Raw genomic sequence first — 25,119 nt, forward strand, 5'->3', positions numbered from 1 at the left:
CAGAATAAACACTCAATCCGCACAGTTCAATTAATACGTACTCATGATATGAAGACGAGACAAAATGAGAAAAACAAGCATTAAGTTAAAATGTTTATATTTAAAAAAAACATGCAAATACGGTGTTTATAAATTGATAATATAAAAAGACAAACCTTAGAGCTCTGCTATATACATAAGTTACAACATGAAGTATAATGATGTATTTTAAAATCTATCAAAATTATTAAGAGTACGGAAATTTATATTCAGAGAGCACAGTATGTCCAAAGGGCAGTACATGTGTAGACGTGGCTACTACCTGTTGACACGGACACTGCCCCTGGGTATACAATGCCATTTACATAAGAACTCTGTCTATTTGAACACGAGTTATATATTTACCTAAGTATTAAGTGATTTGGATTATGTAATTCACATCGTCCCTAGCATATAAAGACACAGAGAGACAGCCTTTTGGACGAGAGGTGACTGGTCCTCGGGACAGTCCGGCCAGTAGGCCGGGCGGGGACACTCTCGACTCTCACTGAACATGTACTTTATAAATACCATATATGTATAGAACTTGTACAGAATAAATATGAAGAAGAGTCTACGGCGCCGATCATCATTCGTCAATACATCTCATCATCTACATACAAACAACAAATCTACAAGTGACTACAAACGTGTAGTTCACAAACAACACAGAATTGAATTTTAGTTTGCATGGCAATTCATACATTCAAAACAAAGCGAGGTCCATATTACGGTAAGATGATATACAAGACATTGGTTTCGTATCGAATGGATGTGCAACCCGCAGTAACTGAATAAATAAATAAATAAATAAATAAATAAATAAATAAATAAAAATTGGTAAACTAACTTCTTGTTAAACATTACAACGCTATGTTCAGGCATTCCTCATGCACGTAACTTACTCCCGGAGTCGGAGGGGAGCCCGGAGGAAAGTCTTGGTTTCACAGGTTTGGGATCTGGTACAGAATCAGCCCCCATCATAGGCGTTGAATCCACCTTGACAATAGTTGGTCTAACGGCTGGTTTTGTATCAAATCTTATGATATTTTTCGCAGCGTTTTTTAAATCACTCGACCTAGAGATTAGTTTGGAAATATGTGACGTCCCGCCTGCCTTTGGTAAGAGTACTGATTCAGGTACCGGCGCCTGTGACGGTTGAGCAGGTTCGGATGTCATGCTTGCTGGTGACACAACTGTCGACTCTGACGTCACATGTGACCTGGACGCACGTGTCGGCTCCGATATCACGTGTGATTTAGAGGCACGTGTCGGCTCGGAGATGGCATTAGAATGTATATGCCCGCGTGTTGACTCAGATTTCATGGTTGACCTTTCCTTTCGTTCAGATCCGGACGAAACTCTCGGTTTTTGTTTCGTCGCTGGTTTCGGGTACGACTTGGTGGAAGGTCGAGGCGTCGCCTGAGTTTGGGGAGGTGAATCTAACGATGACTCATCGTATATTTCCCCTCCGTCAATATCATCTACAAAAGAACCAAAACATAATGGTGTTAAATACAATTATACAAACGTGTACTGTACACAGGGACAGGGACTCACAGCCGAATACAGAAACGAGTATAAAATGTGTATTATTATTGACCGTGGAAAGAAACACGGGTGCATGGAATTGGTAAATGTCTATGTGCATCGATCAAATGGTTTTTACTTATACAGAATCTCATATTTATACAGAATCTCATATTTATACAGAGTCTCATATTTATACAGAATCTCATATTTATACAGAATCTCATATTTATACAGAGTCTCATATTTATACAGAGTCTCATATTTCTACAGAGTCTAATATTTATACAGAATCTCATATTTATACAGAGTCTCATATTCATACAGAATTTCATATTGATACAGAATTTTATATTTATACAGAATTTTATATTTATACAGAGTCTCATATTAATACAGAATTTCATATTAATACAGAATTTCATATTAATAAGAATTTCATATTGATACAGAATTTTATATTTATACAGAGTCTCATATTTATACAGAATCTCATATTTATACAGAATCTCATATTTATACAGAGTCTAATATTTATACAGAGTCTAATATTTATACAGAATCTCATATTTATACAGAGTCTCATATTCATACAGAATTTCATATTGATACAGAATTTTATATTTATACAGAATTTTATATTTATACAGAGTCTCATATTAATACAGAATTTCATATTAATACAGAATTTCATATTAATAAGAATTTCATATTGATACAGAATTTTATATTTATACAGAGTCTCATATTCATACAGAATTTCATATTGATACAGAATTTTATATTTATACAGAATTTTATATTTATACAGAGTCTCATATTAATACAGAATTTCATATTAATACAGAATTTCATATCAATAAGAATTTCATATTGATACAGAATTTTATATTTATACAGAGTCTCATATTTATACAGAGTCTCATATTGATACAGAATTTTATATTTATACAGTCTCATATTTATACAGAATCTCATATTTATACAGATTCTCATATTTATACAGAGTCTAATATTTATACAGAATCTTATATTTATACAGTCTCATATTTATACAGAATCTTATATTTATACAGAATCTCATATTTATACAGAATCTCATATTTATACAGAGTCACATATTTATACAGAATTTCATATTTATACAGAGTCACATATTTATACAGAATTTCATATTTATACAGTCACATATTTATACAGAATCTCATATTTATACAGAGTCACATATTTATACAGAATTTCATATTTATACAGAGTCTCATATTTATACAGAGTCTCATATTTATACAAAGTCTCATATTTATACAGAATCTCATATTTATACAGAATCTCATATTTATACAGTCTCATATATTGATACAGAGTCTGATATTTATACAGAATCTCATGTTTATACAGAGTCTCATATTAATACAGAATCTCGTATTTATACAGAGTCTAATATTTATACAAAGCTTCATATGTATACAGTCACATATTTATACAGAGTGTAATATTTATACAGAGTGTAATATTTATACAGAGTGTAATATTTATACAGAGTCTAATATTGATACAGAGTCTAATATTTATACAGAGCCTTGTATTTATACAGAGTCTCATATTTATACAGAATCTCATATTTATACAGAGTCTAATATTTATACAAAGTCTCATATTTATACAGAGTCTCATATTAATACAGAATTTCATATTTATACAGAGTCTCATATTTATACAGATTCTCATATTGATACAGTCTCATATTTATACAGAGTCTCATATTTATATAGAGTCTCATATTTATACAGAATTTTATATTGATACAGAGTCTCATATTTATACAGAATCTCGTATTTATACAGAATCTCATATTTATACAGAGTCTCATATTTATACAGAGTCTAATATTTATACAGAATTTCATATTTATACAGAGTTTCATATTAATACAGAATCTCGTATTTATACAGAGTCTCATATTTATACAGAGCCTTGTATTTATACATAATCTCATATTTATACAGATTCATATATTGATACAAAGTCTCATATTTATACAGAAACTCATATTTATACAGAATCACATATTTATACAGAGTCTCATACTTATATAGAGCCTCGTACTTAAACAGAGTTTCAATTTTATATAGAGTTAGATATTGAGTTTCATATACATTTTTAGTTACATACTTATAAAGAGTTTCAATTTGATATAGAGTTTCAAATTCATGCAGAGTATTTATATTGAGTTTCAAATTCATTTCGAGTTACATACTTTTAGAGAGTTTCATATCAATATAGAATATCAATTTTATATAGAGTTTTTATATTGAGTTTTATATTGATATGGAATCTCCTATTTATATAGGGTTTATATCCGGGGACAACAATTATATCACGTGACTTGCCAGGTATATCGTACACATCGTCCTGTACATTCCCATCGCCCTGATCTGTTAATTCAGAATTATATATACTACATAAATAAGATAATACACAACGAAAATAAATAAATGAAAATAAATAAATAAATAAAATAAATCAACAAATTCAAATAGATGTATTGATGTCATGTGATTTCTTACACAAATAACACATCTAGATAAGTTCCTGGCAGTATAAGTGTATGGGGAGCCTGCATAACCTGGAAATTGAAAGGAAGTTAAACACGACAAAAACAAACTATTGACACAGTAAGCAAGACGCATTTGAAAACGAAACCCTTTTTTTCTTCTTCTTTTTAATGTTTCGCTACGTCTTGTACCAATCAAATGTCTACCTTTAATTGTGTAATTGGTTTGTCCACGTACAGACAGGGCGGAACTCAAATGTATCTAGCCTATATAACGATTGGACAGAATTCTACGTCTTGAACCAATCAAATGGTTACCCTTGATTTTGTAATTGTTTTTTTTTAAATGGTAGTTGCTGCTCCTGCTTAGCGCTCAGCATATTAGGAGGGGGACGACTGGTTCGCCCGTTGTCAGTATAATGTGACCGGGTGGGGAGTGCTGCTGGGTGTCTTCGGCAGTATGCTTCAGTGAGGTAGCACTATAAATCGGCAAAAGATCCGGTCTATCAAAAGGAGACTTAACACGAACATACCACAGCTTCCCAAAACACACATATGCACTCGTCACACGCATGCATGTCGCACGCACGGGAGGCCGTCCTTAAATGACCTTAGCTATTAGTAGGACGTTAAACAAAATAAATCAAACCAAACCAAAGTAATTGGGTTTTTAACGTACAGACAGGGTGGAACTCTAGGAATATGATAATAGTGCGATACCTCCAGAATGTATGTAACATCTTACCTTCGTCTTCAGGAACATCGTAAATGTCATCGTCCTCTTCGGCTGCTGTAAAGTTACTAAGACGTGAGCGGGTACATTGTAATAAACGGAGAGGTACATCTGGATACAGGTATACAAACACGAATTACGCAGGCAAAAAGTTCCGGAAGAGTGACTTTGTATATAATGAGCAAAATGTTACGGAAAGGTGATTATGTAAATAAGGATATAAGTAAACAAACACGAATTACGTAGGTGAAAACGTTCCGTGAGGGTGATTATGTCAATCAGGATATGGATAAAGCGTTCCGGAAGGGTGATTATGTAAATCAGGATATGGGTAAAACGTTCTGGAAGGGTGATTATGTAAATCAGGATATGGGTAAAACGTTCTGGAAGGGTGATTATGTAAATCAGGATATGGGTAAAATGTTCCGGGTGAGTGATTATGTAAATCAGAATGCAGGTCAACAGACAAGGATTACGTAGCTAAAAGTTTAACATCAGCGACAAGTTGGGTATATTTGTATACAATAAGAACATCAACATTTATAACAAATGTGAGAGATGTCTCGTTAAACCATCGATGTTTAACATTAAGTTTCAAATATATGACTACAGAAAAAAAAAACATTTACTTAAATCATAGATATATATAGATAAACTGCATAGTGTAAACAGACTTCGAGATAGCTCACTTCGACATTACAAGGTGAATGTGATCGGTATTTCCAGCTCTATACCTAGAGCAGGTTAATACAAATAGTATATTTCGAGTTAGGCTTTGATATATCGCTCTTACCCTTTGGTAACGGGACGGGTGGTTTCTTTTTGTATTTCTTTGGCCTTTGCTCTGTTTAACATAAAGTCACAAGAATTTCATTTGTGAGTTAATCTTTATAAGGTCTCGGTGTTACTGTAATTAACAGACATAACCCATAATCGCAAATACTGCCAGCTTATTTCTTAACGGTACATGGCTATATAGGTACGCAGAGCTAAGAATTATTTCCAGAGACAGTATAATATTTCACTCCCACGCAATAATTTCATTTCTATCATGTCTGCTCAAAGTCATTTTAGTATAGGTTGTCATATAACAAATAAACTTCAATATTTGCACAGATAACAATTTATGTTTGCACGTATTACAAATATACTACCTATGAGTATATGGAATAAGACTATATTTCTGATCAGCATTTTTATGTGTGATATCATATTTCAACATTTGTAAACCGGAAATGAAAGATGGGCGATATTTGACACACATAGTGAATACAAACCGGAAATGACATGTATTTAAGATCCACGGATAAAACGTAATAGACGATACATCTTAACATATGTAAACCGGAAGTGATTTGTAATATACATACCTAAAATATAAACAACCGGAAATGACAGGAGATACAAAGCGTTTAGCAATATGATTTTTGCATCCGTTAAACCGGAAGTGACAAACTATATATTAAATACGAAAAATAAGAATAAAGTAATCAATCTAAACAGATAAAAACACAATAATAAATTTTTCAAACCATAGACAGGAAGTGATCAATAATATATAACGTTCACGTCTTAAACCGGAAGTGACAGGGTAGATACATGTACTGATTTCGGATGGATTATTTTATACTATACATGTATATATATAGAGTTTGTAGTGTTTCATTATCTCACCAGGTTTTTTTGGACTATATGATTCTGTTGGAAGTCTAGGTGGCTTTTCCGGTGGCACTTCTACGATAGGAAATAAACATCTTCACCATAATTACATTTTAATTTGTTACCGAAGGTTTTCGTTTATATGCATAATAATATGTTTCGTACGACTGCTCAGAAAAGAATTTGGTGTATATACAAATACATATATGTACAGTGTATCTTGGCCATAACTAAATGATTTTTAAGTCATAAATGATATTTAATTGGGTACATTTTTGAAATTTCCATTTTTTATCCACTGAAATGCAAAATATCTGGATTTTAAACAAATAAATTTAAAGTAATAAATCGAGATTGAACATTATAAAATAAATATATTTATGTACAATGAAATCTGTCAGTTTACGTTCCATTCAATTGTTATATACAGGCGATGATAATCTATATTTAATCTAATATACACGTGTTTAGTTAAGATGATATTATATGATGATATATGAATATGTTGTATGTGATAAGTAAGCATTTTAGGAAGCAGTTCTGAAAATGGGAATCTATTCCATGTAGTTACTGTATAATTAAAATATTTCAACAAATGTCTCGGATAACATGAATGTAGTGACACGTGTAGTTTGTTAATATAATCAAGATTTTAATGAATATTTAAATTAATTAAATGCCCTACATGAGAACACCATATAGTTCGGGGCTGAACCAGGGTTCATTAACACTGGCAGGTCTATTTTGCAGGGGAAAATGAATTACCGTTGTACCTTAAAAATAAATTAAAAATTCAATGTGTATAAGAAGACTTCCGCCTTTATTTAATGCCCCTTATCTAATTCCATATAGAACTTTTATATTGAGGGATTTTCATTTTTATATAAGAGTTATAAATCAGAATACCTGTACAACCTAATCCCAAGTACGAATGTACTGTATCTGACGCCATCGGTATGATACCAGGAACTCGGACCAAACTTCCGCCACACCTATATTGTGTAATACCTCCTTTTATAAACAAACATTCCTTCCTTCAGTTATAAATCAATGTAAAAGTCTTCCCCAAAAATATTCCCTCAATTCACTTTACTGCCACATTAAAATATGTTCTTGTCAAGCAACACATTCATTAAGCACCTATCCTTATAGTATTGGTACCCGTCAGGGAAAAATATATCATGCACGATAACGAATTTGATTTAAACATATTTAATTTGTATCAATATATACAAGAGGATTGGGCACAAGTTTTCAAACTTATATGAAGCCTTTTCCTAATTATCATGATTTTTTACAATTTTTATACAAGATGACATGACATTTGAAATATTAACAATTATATTTGGAAAGAAAGAGAGAGAGAGGGGGTGGGGGAGGGAGAGACTGAGAGAGAGAAACAGAGAGACAGAGAGACAAAGAGAGAGATATTACGATTCGAATTTATTCAAATATTCAATTGATCAATTTAGTTTAATTATTTACTAAACAAACAAACAATTCCGATTCCGAGAGCGATAACGAATGGAGTGTATTTCCTTAAATGACCATTTATTCACACACAAAAAACATTTCTCCGTCTGCGTTCTGTTTATTTGGCTATGATGATAACAACAAACATTCTTTGTTAGGATGTAGAAGATACGATCAAATCAGAAGACGTTATCTACATCGGGCTTGATATTAATCTGGAGCTGTTAATTTTTGGAGACGAATCTCTTCCTTTAGTTGATAATAAAATAATATTCTTAGCCGTTCATTTAAGCATTGAACGGCTTTCAGTTGGCATTCATAGTCAATATGAATGCCAACTGGACAGAGGCAAATTCAACATGAAGCGCTAGTTATGAATGCCAACTGGACAGAGGCAAATTCAACATGAAGCGCTAGCGCTTCATGTTGAATTTGCCTCTGTCCAGTTGGCATTCATATTGACTATGAATGCCAACTGAAAGCCGTTCAATGCTTATATTTACCATCTGCGATTTTTTATTTGTCGTGCGATTTTTTTTTTTGGAAATTTTCAAATTCAAATTTCAGTTGGCAGTTCATAAGCTGGTGAACTCGCAACTGAATTGGTAGGGTTATATAGTGGCAGTGCCATACAATGGTAAATATAATTATATGCTAAAAGTAGGTAGATTTTCTAATGCAGACTAATATAGCTTGAAAACTATGTATATCTTCCACCCCACAACTAAGATATGTTTAAATTATTTTTTTTTTTTCAATTTAATTTTTGGTAAACGGGTGTTTAGTGAGTGTTGGTGTATTAATTAATGGTGTTACTATTTATAGAAGCTTTTAATTTGCTGTCTAGTAATGCTGATTTGTTGACATTAGTGTCTAGGTAACTTGTTCCGATTTCCATGGTGGTCTATTTAATGGTATATATTGAAAATGCTTAAAATGAAATAAAAGAAGGATTCAACTATATGAAGTTACAATGTAAATGGCGTTGCGTTGATGTAAGCTAAATGACAAGAATACAATATGTCATTATATTAGCGATTGCTAGCGTGCTGTTGACAATACAATACAACAATACATATTGTAAATAGGTAACACATCTTTTAAAGTGATTCCTCAGTTATTTCATCATATAGCATTGACAAAAAGCTGAAAGCTGACAATGCAACGAAAAAGCAATCTACTAAACGTTCCTGTTTAACAGGGCTCGTCTCGGCATAGAAAATCACCGACTTCCTGTTAACCAGGGACCATCTCGGTACAGAATATATACTAAATTGATAGGTATATCGTTGATGGTTATTAGATGCAGTGTCGGAATAAAATGGTATGACGGATCCTGTATTTATATTTAGTTTCTCATACAGTACACACTCACCATCTTCTTGCTGGGTTGAATTTTTCATGTGTTCCTTTTCTGTCGGTAAAAAAATACAATCACAGATTTCATCACTTTTTTCACATTTTTTATTATTTTTTTTTTATATAATGTTATCATGTTGATTTTTTTTCCCTATAAAATCCATGAATGTACTGATTCAAATCTTAGTAAATAACTACTATGGCATGATTGTTGAGTTATCTTCACTTTGTTTCACGCACTAGAAATGCAGAGAGAGAGACTTGCTACAGACGGCTTCACAAATAAATATACTATATATAATGAACAAAATCAAACACCAGCACATTGTTACCATCTTTGTATGTAGCTCAATTACTGAATAGTATATGTTGTAAAACCGACAGAAAAAACCAAATCGTGTAGGAAAATAGCCAAATTGGCATTTATTTGTGTGATGTTAAGATCGCTACCTCTGAAATGGAATATGAATGACTGTATACACATAATGAAAATCAATTATATTACAATACATCTTTATGAATATAGGTATGTTATATAAACTTTTATTATTTTTCGAAGAAAATGACAAGCATAAATACATGTATTTGTATACAGAGATTCGTGATAAGCATAAAGAAATCTATAATGCCTTGTTCTCAAAGCAAGAACACGGGAAGACTAAATTAGATAATCATTCGGGATAATATTGGGTTTCGACCGAATCGGACAACACATAATAAAATGATATAAAACTATAATGTCAGAAATGGAGCATTGCCAACGATCAATGGATCGATGTCCATTAACTGTCGTAGAAATATCCGCATTTGGCATGTGATAATGTTGGTTGTGAATGTAGAACTATAATCATCAAGATATGACAAACCACAATTAAAAGCATTCCCCTTGTCATACAGCTTGGTGTTAACAGGGAGATCAAACGCAAAATGTAACAAAACAAAAGACATCAAAGGGGGCTGAAATACAGCAGAACAAACCAGATATCAAAATGAACTAAAAAATACAGCAGAGCAAACCCAAAGAAATCAAAGGAAACTGAAATTCAGCTGACCAAATCAAAAGACACCAAAGGCGGCTGAAATACAGCAAACCGAAGCAAAAGACACCAAAGGCGGCTGAAATACAGCAGACCGAAGCAAAAGACACCAAAGGCGGCTGAAATACAGCAGACCGAAGCAAAAGACATAAAAGGGTACTGGAATGCACGAAAACAAAAATATATAGAAAAGCAGTAACCACTTCAAATATGTAAACGAACTTTGCATGGGTACATGAACATGACGTTGACAGGCCATGTGATTATGTTAAATTTTAAGTAAGTGCAGCCATCTTGGTATATCAACCAACATGCTTACGTATTAAATATTCAAAATATTACGTCATGCTATTTTTTCCATTATTATTTTATCATGCAAACAAAAAAAAAGGCATTAAATGTTTAGATAGGAATCATTATTTCAAGTTGGTTATATCATTATTCACTACCCTTTACATGGTAAATGGGTTTACAAGTTACTTGACGTATTCTATTGTAATCGGTGTCGGCAATATGTTTTGAATACATGCTAGTGTCAAAACTTACGCTGATCAAGACTTATTGCGTCATCGTAGATATCATCCTCTGTGAACGGGGAACAAATGATTAGAGGGGTTTCACTTACAGCAAAAACAGCTGACATTTAACAAAATTCATTTCACTACATTTTCATTTTGTTGTGTGTCTCCAATAAACACTTTGCTATTCTATATCGTATTAACAGTAAATGAAAGTAAATATACACTCTAGTAGTGAAATAAGATATTACGCAATTTTGGCAGAATAATTAACTACGTTACGTCAACGCTTTGCACTTCGCCTCAGATGACATACGTTATAGCTTTAAATCAATCATTCAGAAGATTATGATTTAAATGATGCCGTGTTTACCTCCGTTCCGTGAACGCTTTGCACCTCGCCTCAGATAACACACGTTATAGCTTTGCATCAATCATTAAAATGAATATGATTAAAACGTCATGTTTATCGGCGTTGCTCTACAGGTAGCCTCATAAATCTGCTGAAACTTTAATCTGAGTTATCCTGAACATTGGTGTCAGAATCCTGGATAAATACAAATTATTGTAACTGTACTGAACAGCACAAGTCTGAAATTTTCAGGAAATTTTGTATAGTACATATGCAGGTTTCGATAGTGTTCAAAGACCTTCTAAAGGAAACGATAATATATGTATATATATGTATGTACATTGATAGTAGTCACTATACGAATGAATGTTACAATGTGAAACAAATAGTTGAAAGATGGATGTGACGACACAGGTTTTAAAGATCAATTAACACAGATGTCCGGTACAGAATAATACATTTTAGTATGTGAAATAATAAAACTGGTTCAATATGATATACATGTACATGCATTTAGAGTTGTTGACGTAGCATACTGCGGTTTTGTGGACTAGATGAATTGTCAGGAGAAATGTTTTAGGGTTACGACCAAAACGGACCAGGCCCGAAGCTGATCTAAAATTAACATCAAAATTATTCAGTGAACTTTTTTTACGTATTTTTTACTTTTTTTTTTTTTTTTCTAATTTCAACGTTTTTGTTATTATCACAAGATGTCGACCTATTTCAACTGATTAAAGTTGATGTAAATTATAAAATTTGGATTTAGTAACAACAATCAGAATAACATCACAATTTAACTTGAATTGGCACCAGGGGATTTTTACCATGGTACATGTATAGTGTGTATATTATCATTTTGTGTACATTATGAATTTCTGTATATTATAGTTTTGGCCACAAGACATGAGTTTTTGAGTATTGTGCCATATATACAGACATGTTACATGTATATAAATGTATATACTGTACATATATCAATAAGATTTATAATTTAGTACAATATGTGTGAGTACTCCGCTAGAACTTTGATGAGGTAGGTACTTACTGATTTTACAACAGTTAATAGAAACACGACACACATACACGGTTTATATCCAAACTTACGTTGTACGAGAGTAAACGCGTCGTCATAATCATCCTCATCTTCTGTTAATAAATCAAGATTATTATACGATACATCTATATCACAACACCTGTTGTTTATCAGTATATCTAATACTAGAAATAAATGAATAAAAATCTTTAGTATGAAAGAGATGATTAGACGAACAGAGGAATCCCTCTCGTTGATAATTGTCTTTTTCAAATTGGAAGGTGTTTCCTATCTTTCAGTATTTATCAGAAAGTATGTGTAGAAATGTATTATCCCTCAAGTAAATTTCCAAGAGTTTGATTGGTCAAGAGACAGCTAGACAAAAAATGCTATCTCCCTTCTGAAGTACATCGATGTGAACGGCCGAGGGTGACATTGCCATGAGACAGTGAAAAATGTCTCGTGTGCAGAACGCTGCGTAACAGTTTAATCCATTCGGATCATCCTCGGGTTGTCTAAAAACCCGAGGAGTTCCGGATGCAGTTTAACCACCACTGCCTTAAATTCGGTCCCTAGAACGCTTTACCACTATGGCAATATCAACGGAGCGCTTATTTGACACCGATTTGTTAAACGCAGAAACAAACTGTCAATTTGTCGAGGTTCGCTCCTGTTTCGGAGCAGGACTCGAAAAAACAGGCAAGCAATAGCAAAAACAGCGTGAACGTTTTCCGCCCGTTCCTTGGAGAGGTAAACGCATTTGAAAAGTTTCCAAAGATGTTTTGAACGACAATGTAAGAAAGGTTTTTTCTTAGGACAGATTTTACTTTATTGTTAAATAAATGAATATTCAAACAAAAGACTGGCGTGAAGAGCTTTATAAGGATACCATTATCATAATGACTTTCGGGATAATAAAACAAATATGACATTCTTTAGCATGTGACAGTGGATATTGTCAACCCTAGGAAACCCATTGTTACCCTCGGTGACATAATATATTCCTTGCGTTTTTATTTTTGTGTGATTTCATCCCTATTAAATATTTATTGTTATCATTGCGATTGGTGGTAGTGGTTTGTAATACATGTTTAAGCGACGCTATTAAACAAGAAATATCTTTAAAACAGATAAACGGCATAGTTTTAAACCTGTTAGTTATAATGTAAAACTGCTGGTGAAATAAATTACGAACTAATGCGTTTCAGCAAGGATAACAAAATTATATCAATTTGAATCGTTTTTGGTGATAATAAGACTGCATCTGAATCAGGAATAAACTTTTTATTAATGTGTCATTTTAAAAGAAACATTTACTTATTCAGCTTTCATTCAATCTTAACTTTGTTTTGGTTTTTAACTCTAAATCTGCATTTTGCATTTACCGCTACATTGACCAATCACATACTTCATCTTGACCAGTAACGCCACCTGTCGCGTCATATCCGGGACCAAAAGAATATTATACGGCTATGCCGTAAAAATGGATACTAGTATTGATCTGTGGTTAAATGTCATTTTCCTGCTTGTCTTTGATGTATTGCTATGCTGTTTGGCCTCACGAAACAGTTAAATTGTGATATTTTACAAATTAATTGACTTTTACATGCCTTATATCGTTGCTCTATGTCTAGATATTTTCTGTGTATATATTTCCGCATTTATTTAGGCCACTGTTAATTTCCATAACTTTGCTAAGTGGTGCTGTGTATTTAGCCCAACAAATCCCTACCGGGTTCCAGAAGGCAATACCGTAACGGCGATACCAACGTGTGTGTAATTTATACATTGTGCACTCGTTTGAAGTGTGTAAAAATTCGTGATATACAGGATGTAGTACTTATATACAATTATATACACTTAAGTATTCTCTAGGACCAATAACTGGTACATTACATGGTGAAACACTCGTCTAACATAAGTATGAAGTTCATTGATAAGTGGCGGTGAATTTAGTATCAAGTACGTAGGACCAGTTTCCACCAGGCTCCATAAGATCCTCTCCCCTCCCCTTATTGACTCGATGACATACAATTTAGTATTACTAACTAGTATAGAATGAATTGTTTCGGGTGTGTGGATTGGTGGGGTGGGGGGGGGGGGGGGGGGGGGGGGGGGGGGATGTGCGTGTGGAATTTTATTATGCTTTTCTTTATTTCATTTCATTTTATTGTTTTTGTTTTTCGTTTTTATTTTTTTTTTTATAATTATTATTTTCAAAAGCTTTTGTTATCATTAGAACATTTCGAGTTATTTTCACTTTTATTAAAGTTGGTGTAAATTACATGTAGGTCATGCCCTTGTTCTAGTCATTGTGTCTTCCACTGACGATTGGGCGGTTGGAGGTTTGTGTGTGATGGGGGGTTGGTTTGAAACCCTTGATGACCATATATCCGATCATTAAAACAGAATTGAATGTTTTCGAGTCACATCGACAATTTATGTAAACAAACAAGTTAACGTTTAATAGAAATAACATCAAAGGTATGTCGTTACCTGACGTCATAGTTATATCACCTGGAAGGGATGCGCGTGCATTCATTATATATATGCACGCGTTTGTTCCAAACATTGCAGTCTATATAAGCAAGCTGAAAATTAAATATTTGACATAACACGGAAGGTAAACGAAAGTCATGGTCTAGCTCATTGGGTTTTGATTGATTTACTGAATTATCAACCCGTGATTGTTATTTTGAGACAGGTTCACATTGTGTAGTAGCTCATGGCTACCTCAGTGAATAACATACATGACACATTTCGGATATTATTAAGGACAATAATGTAAAAAGTTTTGTAAAAGGACACAACAACGATATCGCATGACAGTCTTTAGGCTTCAATAGAAAGGCAAAGCGCCCAAAGCCTCGCACCTCCTCGCATACTGTTATGACAAAGACTTACTTAAAATGATAATGTACTTGTTTTGTCAACAACACCATTACTCGTGTTTTGATCAACACACAACACTATACTGTCACAATTATGAAGCATTCGCCAATTCTACATGCGTTGAAGAGATGATGTTAATTACTATATCAAAACTCCTTCGAACAACACAAGACACGCCCCCAAAAACTATGTGTTCAAGATTAAGACTGTACAACCCCCACCCCTCCCACCCACGCCACCAGAACTGTAACACTGTTGGACGAGATTTAGACAGTACACGTCCCCAGAACTGTAACACTGTTGGACGAGATTTAGACAGTACACGCCCCGAGAACTGTAACACTGTTGGACGAGATTTAGACAGTACACGCCCCCTGAACTGTAACACTATTGGACGAGATTTAGACAGAACACACCCCCAGAACTGTAACACTGTTGGACGAGATTTAGACAGTACACGTCCCCAGAACTGTAACACTGTTGGACGAGATTTAGACAGTACACGCCCCCAGAACTGTAACACTGTTGGACGAGATTTAGACAGTACACGTCCCGAGAACTGTAACACTGTTGGACGAGATTTAGACAGTACACGCCCCCAGAACTGTAACACTGTTGGACGAGATTTAGACAGTACACGCCCCCAAAACTGTAACACTGTTGGACGAGATTTAGACAGAACACGCCCCGGAAATGTAACACTGTTGGACGAGATTTAGACAGAACACGCCCCCAGAACTGTAACACTGTTGGACGAGATTTAGACAGAACACGCCCCGGAAATGTAACACTGTTGGACGAGATTTAGACAGTACACGCCCCGAGAACTGTAACACTGTTGGACGAGATTTAGACAGTACACGTCCCCAGAACTGTAACACTGTTGGACGAGATTTAGACAGGACACGCCCCCAGAACTGTAACACTGTTAGACGAGATCTAGACAGTACACGCCCCCAGGATTGTAACACTGTTAGACGAGATCTAGACAGTACACGCCCCCAGGATTGTAACACTGTTGGACGAGATTTAGACAGTACACGCCCCACTGAACTGTAACACTATTGGACGAGATTTAGACATAACACGCCCCGAGAACTGTAACACTGTTGGACGAGATTTAGACATAACACGCCCCGAGAACTGTAACACTGTTGGACGAGATTTAGACAGAACACGCCCCGAGAACTGTAACACTGTTGGACGAGATTTAGACAGTACACGCCCCAGCACTTTAACACTGTTGGACGAGATTTAGACAGTACACGCCCCACTGAACTGTAACACTGTTGGACGAGATTTAGACAGTACACGCCCCACTGAACTGTAACACTATTGGACGAGATTTAGACAGTACACGCCCCCAGAACTGTAACACTGTTGGACGAGATTTAGACAGTACACGTCCCCAGAACTGTAACACTGTTGGACGAGATTTAGACATAACACGCCCCGAGAACTGTAACACTGTTGGACGAGATTTAGACATAACACGCCCCGAGAACTGTAACACTGTTGGACGAGATTTAGACAGAACACGCCCCAGCACTTTAACACTGTTGGACGAGATTTAGACAGAACACGCCCAAAGAACTGTAGCATTATTGGTTGAGATTCCCAAATCCCACTGGTTGACGATAATTGTGGCATTTACAACTTACCTCTAGATACATCGCTATGTCCCACGTAATCTGTCGCTGCTATAGAGAGGGAATCTTCTCGTGCTGAAAAGACATTTAGAAAAATCGTTATAATGACTAAAATCACCATAATCAAAAACATTATGATGTTAAACCAGGTATATGTTTGGGTCGTTTATCAGATGACACGTCTGGTAAATGACATGTGGAATATAATATCAATCTTACATTATAACTCAGAGTATTGTAAACATATATATATAGATAATTGCTATGTATAACAAATGGATAAAGCACTGTAAATAAATTGGAGTTATTGCCCTTTGTATTCTGTTCCTTATGCATGGAAATGAAATTGTTGGTTGGTTGTTTTTTTTTTTTTATTATTGTTTTCCGTTTTTATGTTTGTATTTGTTTTTATTTGTTTGTTTTTTTCCCTGTTTTTTGTTTTGTTTTTTGTTTTTTGGGCTTTTTTAGTGTCATACTGTGTGTTGTTACACATGTGGTATATGAAATTTATTGTACCATCCATAATCTTAGTAAATAGATTATCTTTTTTTTTCGGAAAGTTAAAAAAAGCTGAAAATGCTTACATTGAATATATCAAGCAATCATTGCACTCGGTTATTTTATTTCATTTCCAATTTTATTTTTATCATTTTTACATAAAAAAAAATCCTAATAACATCGTCCGTTTTACCTTTGTCGTGCACACTGGACAAGACTTGCTGACCACGTGACGCCGCCCCGTCATTTGAATGTTTCCGTTGCGTCAAGTTACGCACAAGAGCTTTCTGGCCAACCGGAAGTCCTAGTTCGGATATGTCATCGGAGGTCAGAATTGAAAGTGTGGACCAATCAGTGATCGCCTCTTTTCGTAATTTGTCTAGAGTTGATTCGCTGACCCCTTCTTTTAGAAGAGTCTTCTCGAAGTCTCTACTTTCTGTCAAAAAGAGAAAAAGGATTTTTAACATTAATTTAAGATAAACACTGGGTAATGGTTTGGAGATGCTACTTTCGCCATGACAGATTTTTTTTTTTTATTTATTTATTTATTTTTTTTTCGTTTTTTTGCTTTTTTCTTTTATTATTATCATTATTATTGTGCTGCAACGTCGAAAGCGTACACACTGCTTATCACAATATATAAAATGACAACCTCAGTAGAGAAGTTAGCCATTTGTCCACTATAAACGATAAACGGTCTTTAAGTTTTTAGCTTCAGAATAAGTTTAACAAAGACAAAACGTTATATCGAAATTCGCATCCCTTGTTTGAGATGAAACAATTCGTTCCGGAAGTAGAATAAAAGGCAAACACAAGCACGTGACCTTCATTAAACAATAACTTTTAAAAATAAAATAGCATCACGTGACCGGACAAAAAACAATGACACTGATGTACATTTCAATGCATTGTTAATCATTGTATGATTTTATGTGTATTTCCTCCGATGGAAGTATTTTCATATGACCCAATATTTTTTTTATTTTTTTTTTTCAAAAGGAAAAAATGAAAAACCGGGATACTTACTATCCATATTCTTGGAAACAGTATCTGAAAAATAATATGTAAATGATTAAAATTGTTATGTCGAGATATGATTTAAGTAAATATATGAATTTGATAGAGCACATGTACAGTAATTGTTTGAGTATGTAGTTAATTATGTTATACTGATGTTATATATAATGTATATATATATACATAAACATCTGCTATATACTGGTCATATTTAAGAGAATACCGGTGTCACCAGTTTCCCCTTAAAGACTAAAGAGGGCGCATCCCGTATCTTTTGTATTTTAAGTGTTCTGGTCTCGCGCGCACGTTCTATAGACATTGTACATGCATGTATTTACATATTTACTTGTACCGTAGGTATACTATGCCTGTAGTACACAGGGTCATTTCAAAGTACGATGTACATGTATTGCAGATTATATACAAACTTTGTTAACTTATTCATTATGCAACAATTGCGAAACAAGTTATTTGAACTTATATCAATCAAGCTTTTTGGCACGGATGGAAGCGCGCGGGAGGTCTTACTGTGGAAAGAAATCGGAGAACCAGGGGAAAACCCACGTGGTCGGGCACGTGACTCAATACCTTTTCTCGTCCGAACAGGGAATCGAACCCAAATTATACAAACCATGAATTCCACGGTATACAAACCACGAAATCCACAGTATACAAACCATGAAATCCACAGTATACGAACCATGAAATCCACAGTATGCAAACCATGTAATCCACAGTATACAAACCATGAAATCCACGGTATACAAACCATGAAATCCACGGTTTATAAACCATGAAATCCATTATATACAAGCCATGAAATCCACGGTATAAACCATGAAATCCACAGTATACAAACCATGAAATCCACAGTATACAAACCATGTAATCCACAGTATACAAACCATGTAATCCACAGTATACAAACCATGAAATCCACGGTTTATAAACCATGAAATCCACGGTATACAAACCATGAAATCCACAGTATACGAACCATGAAATCCACAGTATACAAACCATGAAATCCACAGTATACGAACCATGAAATCCACAGTATGCAAACCATGTAATCCACAGTATACAAACCATGAAATCCACGGTATACAAACCATGAAATCCACGGTTTATAAACCATGAAATCCACGGTATACAAACCATGAAATCCACGGTATAAACCATGAAATCCACAGTATACAAACCATGAAATCCACAGTATACAAACCATGTAATCCACAGTATACAAACCATGTAATCCACAGTATACAAACCATGAAATCCACGGTTTATAAACCATGAAATCCACGGTATACAAACCATGAAATCCACAGTATACGAACCATGAAATCCACAGTATGCAAACCATGTAATCCACAGTATACAAACCATGAAATCCACGGTTTATAAACCATGAAATCGACGGTATACAAACCATGAAATCAACGGTATACAAACCATGAAATCCACAGTATACGAACCATGAAATCCACAGTATGCAAACCATGTAATCCACAGTATACAAACCATGAAATCCACGGTTTATAAACCATGAAATCCACGGTATACAAACCATGAAATCCACGGTATACAAACCATGAAATCCACGGTATACAAACCATGAAATCCACAGTATACGAACCATGAAATCCACAGTATGCAAACCATGTAATCCACGGTATACAAACCATGAAATCCACGGTATATAAACCATGAAATCCACGGTATAAACCATGAAATCCACGGTATACAAACCACGAAATCCACGGTATAAACCATGAAATCCACATTATACAAACCATGAAATCCATGGTATATAAACCATGAAATCCACGGTATACAAACCATGAAATCCACGGTATATCAATCATGAAATCCACGGTATAAACCATGAAATCCACGGTATAAACCATGAAATCCACAGTATACAAACCACGAAATCCACAGTATACAAACCATGTAATCCACAGTATACAAACCATGTAATCCACAGTATACAAACCATGAAATCCACAGTATACGAACCATGAAATCCACAGTATGCAAACCATGTAATCCACAGTATACAAACCATGAAATCCACGGTTTATAAACCATGAAATCCACGGTATACAAACCATGAAATCCACGGTATACAAACCATGAAATCCACAGTATACGAACCATGAAATCCACAGTATGCAAACCAGGTAATCCACAGTATACAAACCATGAAATCCACGGTTTATAAACCATGAAATCCACGGTATACAAACCATGAAATCCACGGTATACAAACCATGAAATCCACGGTATACAAACCATGAAATCCACAGTATACGAACCATGAAATCCACAGTATGCAAACCATGTAATCCACGGTATACAAACCATGAAATCCACGGTATATAAGCCATGAAATCCACGGTATAAACCATGAAATCCACGGTATACAAACCATGAAATCCACGGTATAAACCATGAAATCCACAGTATACAAACCATGAAATCCATGGTATATAAACCATGAAATCCACGGTTTACAAACCATGAAATCCACGGTATATAAACCATGAAATCCACGGTATAAACCATGAAATCCACGGTATACAAACCATGAAATCCACAGTATACAAACCATGAAATCCACGGTATAAACCATGAAATCCACGGTATAAACCATGAAATCCACGGTATATATACCATGAAATCTACGGGTAGCGTGTTTTAATGACGGACACAATATGTTAATTGTGGATTGATTATTATTACTAACAGGAACATAATATGACATCGTGACAATGCTACTTTCTGTTATAATGAGATAACAAAGTTGGGGAAATGACCACGAGCTGTTACCAATTGATATGATAGGTAGCCATGGCGTCAGGGTCGAAGGAAACTCGGCCTATATGTAAATTTCCCTGTCGATTTCCGAGTATCCCGCTTCCGCCGGGTTAATCACCGGACTACCTAACCGACGAATTGGAATAAAAAAAGTCAACAATTTTCACCGCGACTCATTAACAATGATTTTCCGGGTTAAGTTGATACGTACTGTATATACGATATTGAGGTCACATTTTAATTTCCTTAACTTATCTCGTCAATACAGATTGTGTGTTAACAAAGATTACATTTAGATGTGTCATTATATCATTGTATCAGTAATTAACTATTTTTCATTATTTTTCCCTACCCGGAAATTAATGTTTCAATTGAACATGGTTATCACATGCGTCTATACTACTGGTTATAATTAATAGAAAACAAGGAAATATTTAAAAAAAAAAAAAAAAAAAAAAAGATAAACGGCATAGTTTTAATGCTGCTAGTTATAATGTAAAACTGCTGGTAAAATTATTTAAGCATTAAACTGTTACCAAATGGTAGTATACAGTCGATATGAATACAATTTGGGTGACAGATAAATATTTCATGTCGCCCTGACGGGCGACATTCTATTGATCCGTAACCTAAATTGTATTCATATCGACTGTATACTACCAATTGGTAACAGTTCAATGCTTATATTTACATTCATAAAGATTTTGTATTTGCTGTAGATTAAGACGCGTTCAAATTTGCCGCTTATCCTATCACTGACGTCATCTAGTTCAAATACCGGAACGACCGAAATTTCCAGAAGGAATAATATAGTCCCTCGTGTTGTTATTAATAGCAAACACATACAATGGTTTTGCACAAATTTGACTTTATTTTCTATTTCATATACGTTTGTAGATATCGTCAAATTGTTCTCAATTGCATAGTTTCTGATTGTTTGAAATCCAAATCGTTTTTTCGGCGCATGATATACGGTTAACATTAGAAGTGATGCGGCTTTAAACGGGTATTGCACAGGACAGACTCGATTCCTCGGAAACACTTATGTTTCTATCGACTGGATTCACGTTATTTTCAGAAAAATATGAGCTCTTAAATTCTAAATGAAAGTCGTCTTGACAGTAGGTGAAAACGATTCTGTGAAACAGATTCAAGTCTAACCAGTCACATCTTAGCAGACGATTTTCAACTTCACAGGGGCTCGATTTGTAAGGTAGGCCTTTGACATCAGTGAATAACCATAAAACTAAAATCCAAAAATATACATACACAACCGGAAACCATGTCGATGCTCCCGATTTTTCACAAGATTTTTTTTTTTAATAAATACTGGACTTTTAATGTTCTCGTGTCTTACATTTCTGAAAATTTGGAAACGAGCCCCTGTGAGTGTGACGACATTGATGAACGGCGCTTTAGTTATTTTGTGTTGACTACATTTTGTTTTAATTATAAAATATTACTCTCATAACTTGTAAAGTTGCTTTATTTTTTTGTTGTGGATTATAAATATTAGCATTTTGACCGAATCACTGTAAATGTAGTATACAGTCTCATGAATACAATTTGGGTTACTAACGACATATAGGCAAATGCAACACAGAATGTAATTATATCAGTTTGAATCATTTTTGGTGATAATAAGATTGCATTTGAATCAGGAATATAATTTTATTAATGTGTCATTTGAAAAGATACATCCACTTATTCAACTTGCATTCAATCTTAATTTTGTTTCGTTTTTAACTGAATATCTGCATTTTGCATCTACCGCTTCATTGACCGATCACATACTTCATATTGACCAGTAACGCCACCTGTCGCGTCATATCCAGGGCCAAAGGAATATTATACGGCTATGCCGAAAAACAGAAAGGAAAAAATATATTAGCCCTTTATATAGCAGGAGTAGGTTCTATTTTTTCTATTAATACTAACCAGAAGCTGACGCCTGTGATGTATATTGATTTGGACTGTAAATTCATGAGAAATTTCCTAACATTACGGACAGATACAGATGTTATCTACAAACTCACAAGTAAATGTTCATATATTGATACATGTCTATCTACCAAAATATATCATACTGCTATGAAAGACCAAGTACATTCAAATGTAATACCCTTTTTAATTTTGTTGTAGACGATGAATTGAAATCACTTGTGAAATTAATTAAGCAAATAAGTATACGACTCAACAATATTTAAGATAATCTCTTGCTTAACAAAGGTAGCCATGTATTATATCATATGTCCTGTACAATTTTGTATGTATATAATTCTCTACACTTTATATGTTTATGAGAATAGAATTTTGTCACTGTCATTGTCATTACAGAACGCGCATATAGCGTCTGTGCTCACACAGGCTACGCGGTTTGGGACGAGTAGGGATATGTTCATTCTGAACCAGCGTCTTTTCAATCTCCATGACAGAGTCAATATAAACTGTTGTTTTAATACGGATGAGAATGGGACACTTAGGCCTTTGTAAATTATAAACCTTTCTATTTATCTCTTTTTTCAATGTTTTCAGTTTTCATTTCGTTTGAATTCTTTTCGTTTCGTTAGATTTCGTTTCGTTTCGTTTAATTTCGTTTCGTTTAATTTCGTTTCGTTTCGTTTCGTTTTACTTTCGTTTCGTACTTTACATGCTCCCAATATAGACTTGTCTTTAAGGTTTGAATTTTCTTTGATCTGTACTAAGTACGATGTTTGAGTAAGCTTTGTGTTCATGTACTATTGTTTAAGTGTTGTATTAACGTAAGTGTTTCTCGGAAATAGGAACACATCAAGCTATGTCCACGAAAACGGAATTTATCTCGTCAATCATTCAGAATGAGGTCATTGATTTGGACTCAAAGCCCCACTCCAGACTTCCGTTGTCAAAGAGGCGCGGAGAATGCCCCACTTCAAAGAAATGTCACGGGAGGACCGGAGGCACACGGAGTGCCCAACTCTAGAGTGACGTCACCAAAGAGGCCAAAGGGGCAAACCAGACTGACGTCACTAAAGGGGACCGGGGTTCTTTAGAGTGATATTACTGATGGGACCCGGGATACTACAGAGTGACGTCACTAAAGGGGACCGGGATACTACAGAGTGTCGTCACTAAAGGGGACCGGGATACTACAGAGTGACGTCACTAAAGGGGACCGGGATGCTACAGAGCGACGTCACTAAAGGGGACCGGGATACTACAGAGTGACGTCACTAAAGGGGACCGGGATACTACAGAGTGACGTCACTAAAGGGGACCGGGATGCTACAGAGTGACGTCACTAAAGGGGACCCGGATGCTACAGAGTGACGTCACTAAAGGGGACCCGGGGTACTCCAGGGCCCAGTTGTTCAAAAGGTGATTAAGCTAATGACAATTTAACAACAATCTTAAAATTGTGATAAAATAATTTCTGGTACAACTAACATCACAAAATTTTGTGAAACTATAACACACCCCAGTTTCTTCCTATTTGCCTATTTTAAGGAACATACACACGGAGGTTCTGAAGTAAAGGCGAAATAAAATGTTCACTGATCAAGTGATTAAGCTAATAAACTTTTGAACAACTGGGCCCAGAGTGATGTCACTAGAGTGACCCGAGGTACTCCAGAGTGATGTCACTAAAGGAGACCGGGATACTACAGAGTGACGTCACTAAAGGGGTCCGGGATGCTATAGAGTGGCGTCACTAAAGGGGACCGGGATGCTACAGAGTGACGTCACTAAAGGGGAAAGGGATACTACAGAGTGACGTCACTAAAGGGGACAGGGATGCTACAGAGTGGCGTCACTAAAGGGGACCGGGATACTACAGAGTGACGTCACTAAAGGGGACCGGGGTACTCCAGAGTGACGTCACTACAGGGGACCGGGATACTACAAAGTGGCGTCACTAAAGGGGACCGGGATGCTACAGAGTGACGTCACTAAAGGGGACCGGGGTGCTACAGAGTGACGTCACTAAAGGG

General features: G+C 35.0%; 1 protein-coding gene across 24 annotated transcripts in view; it reads right to left on the reverse strand.

Moving 5' to 3' along the window:
• LOC117340806 (serine/arginine repetitive matrix protein 1-like) overlaps positions 1 to 25,119 on the reverse strand; it is a 43,244-nt gene that overhangs the window by 12,345 nt on the left and 5,780 nt on the right. For 9 of the 24 annotated variants that reach the window (XR_004535457.1, XR_004535456.1, XR_004535455.1 and 6 more), the window contains exons 1-4: positions 16,823 to 16,885; positions 9,343 to 9,381; positions 6,510 to 6,569; positions 5,629 to 5,679 (exon numbers count right to left, since the gene is read on the reverse strand). Coding sequence is in view for 1 of the 24 variants with exons in the window: in XM_033902583.1 (XP_033758474.1) it covers positions 924 to 1,502; positions 4,848 to 4,892; positions 5,629 to 5,679; positions 6,510 to 6,569; positions 9,343 to 9,381; positions 10,910 to 10,948; positions 16,823 to 16,885; positions 17,502 to 17,744; positions 18,335 to 18,341 (1,126 nt within the window). In the remaining 23 variants the exon portion in view is untranslated. Of the gene's footprint in view, positions 1 to 923; positions 1,503 to 4,847; positions 4,893 to 5,628; positions 5,680 to 6,509; positions 6,570 to 9,342; positions 9,382 to 10,909; positions 10,951 to 16,822; positions 16,886 to 17,501; positions 17,745 to 18,334; positions 18,359 to 25,119 lie in introns of those variants that run through there. The other 15 variants (XR_004535465.1, XR_004535466.1, XM_033902583.1 and 12 more) reach the window with 12 other exon arrangements.

This window comes from Pecten maximus, chromosome 13 (genome assembly GCF_902652985.1).
Source record: "Pecten maximus chromosome 13, xPecMax1.1, whole genome shotgun sequence".
NCBI classification, from domain to species: domain Eukaryota; kingdom Metazoa; phylum Mollusca; class Bivalvia; order Pectinida; family Pectinidae; genus Pecten; species Pecten maximus.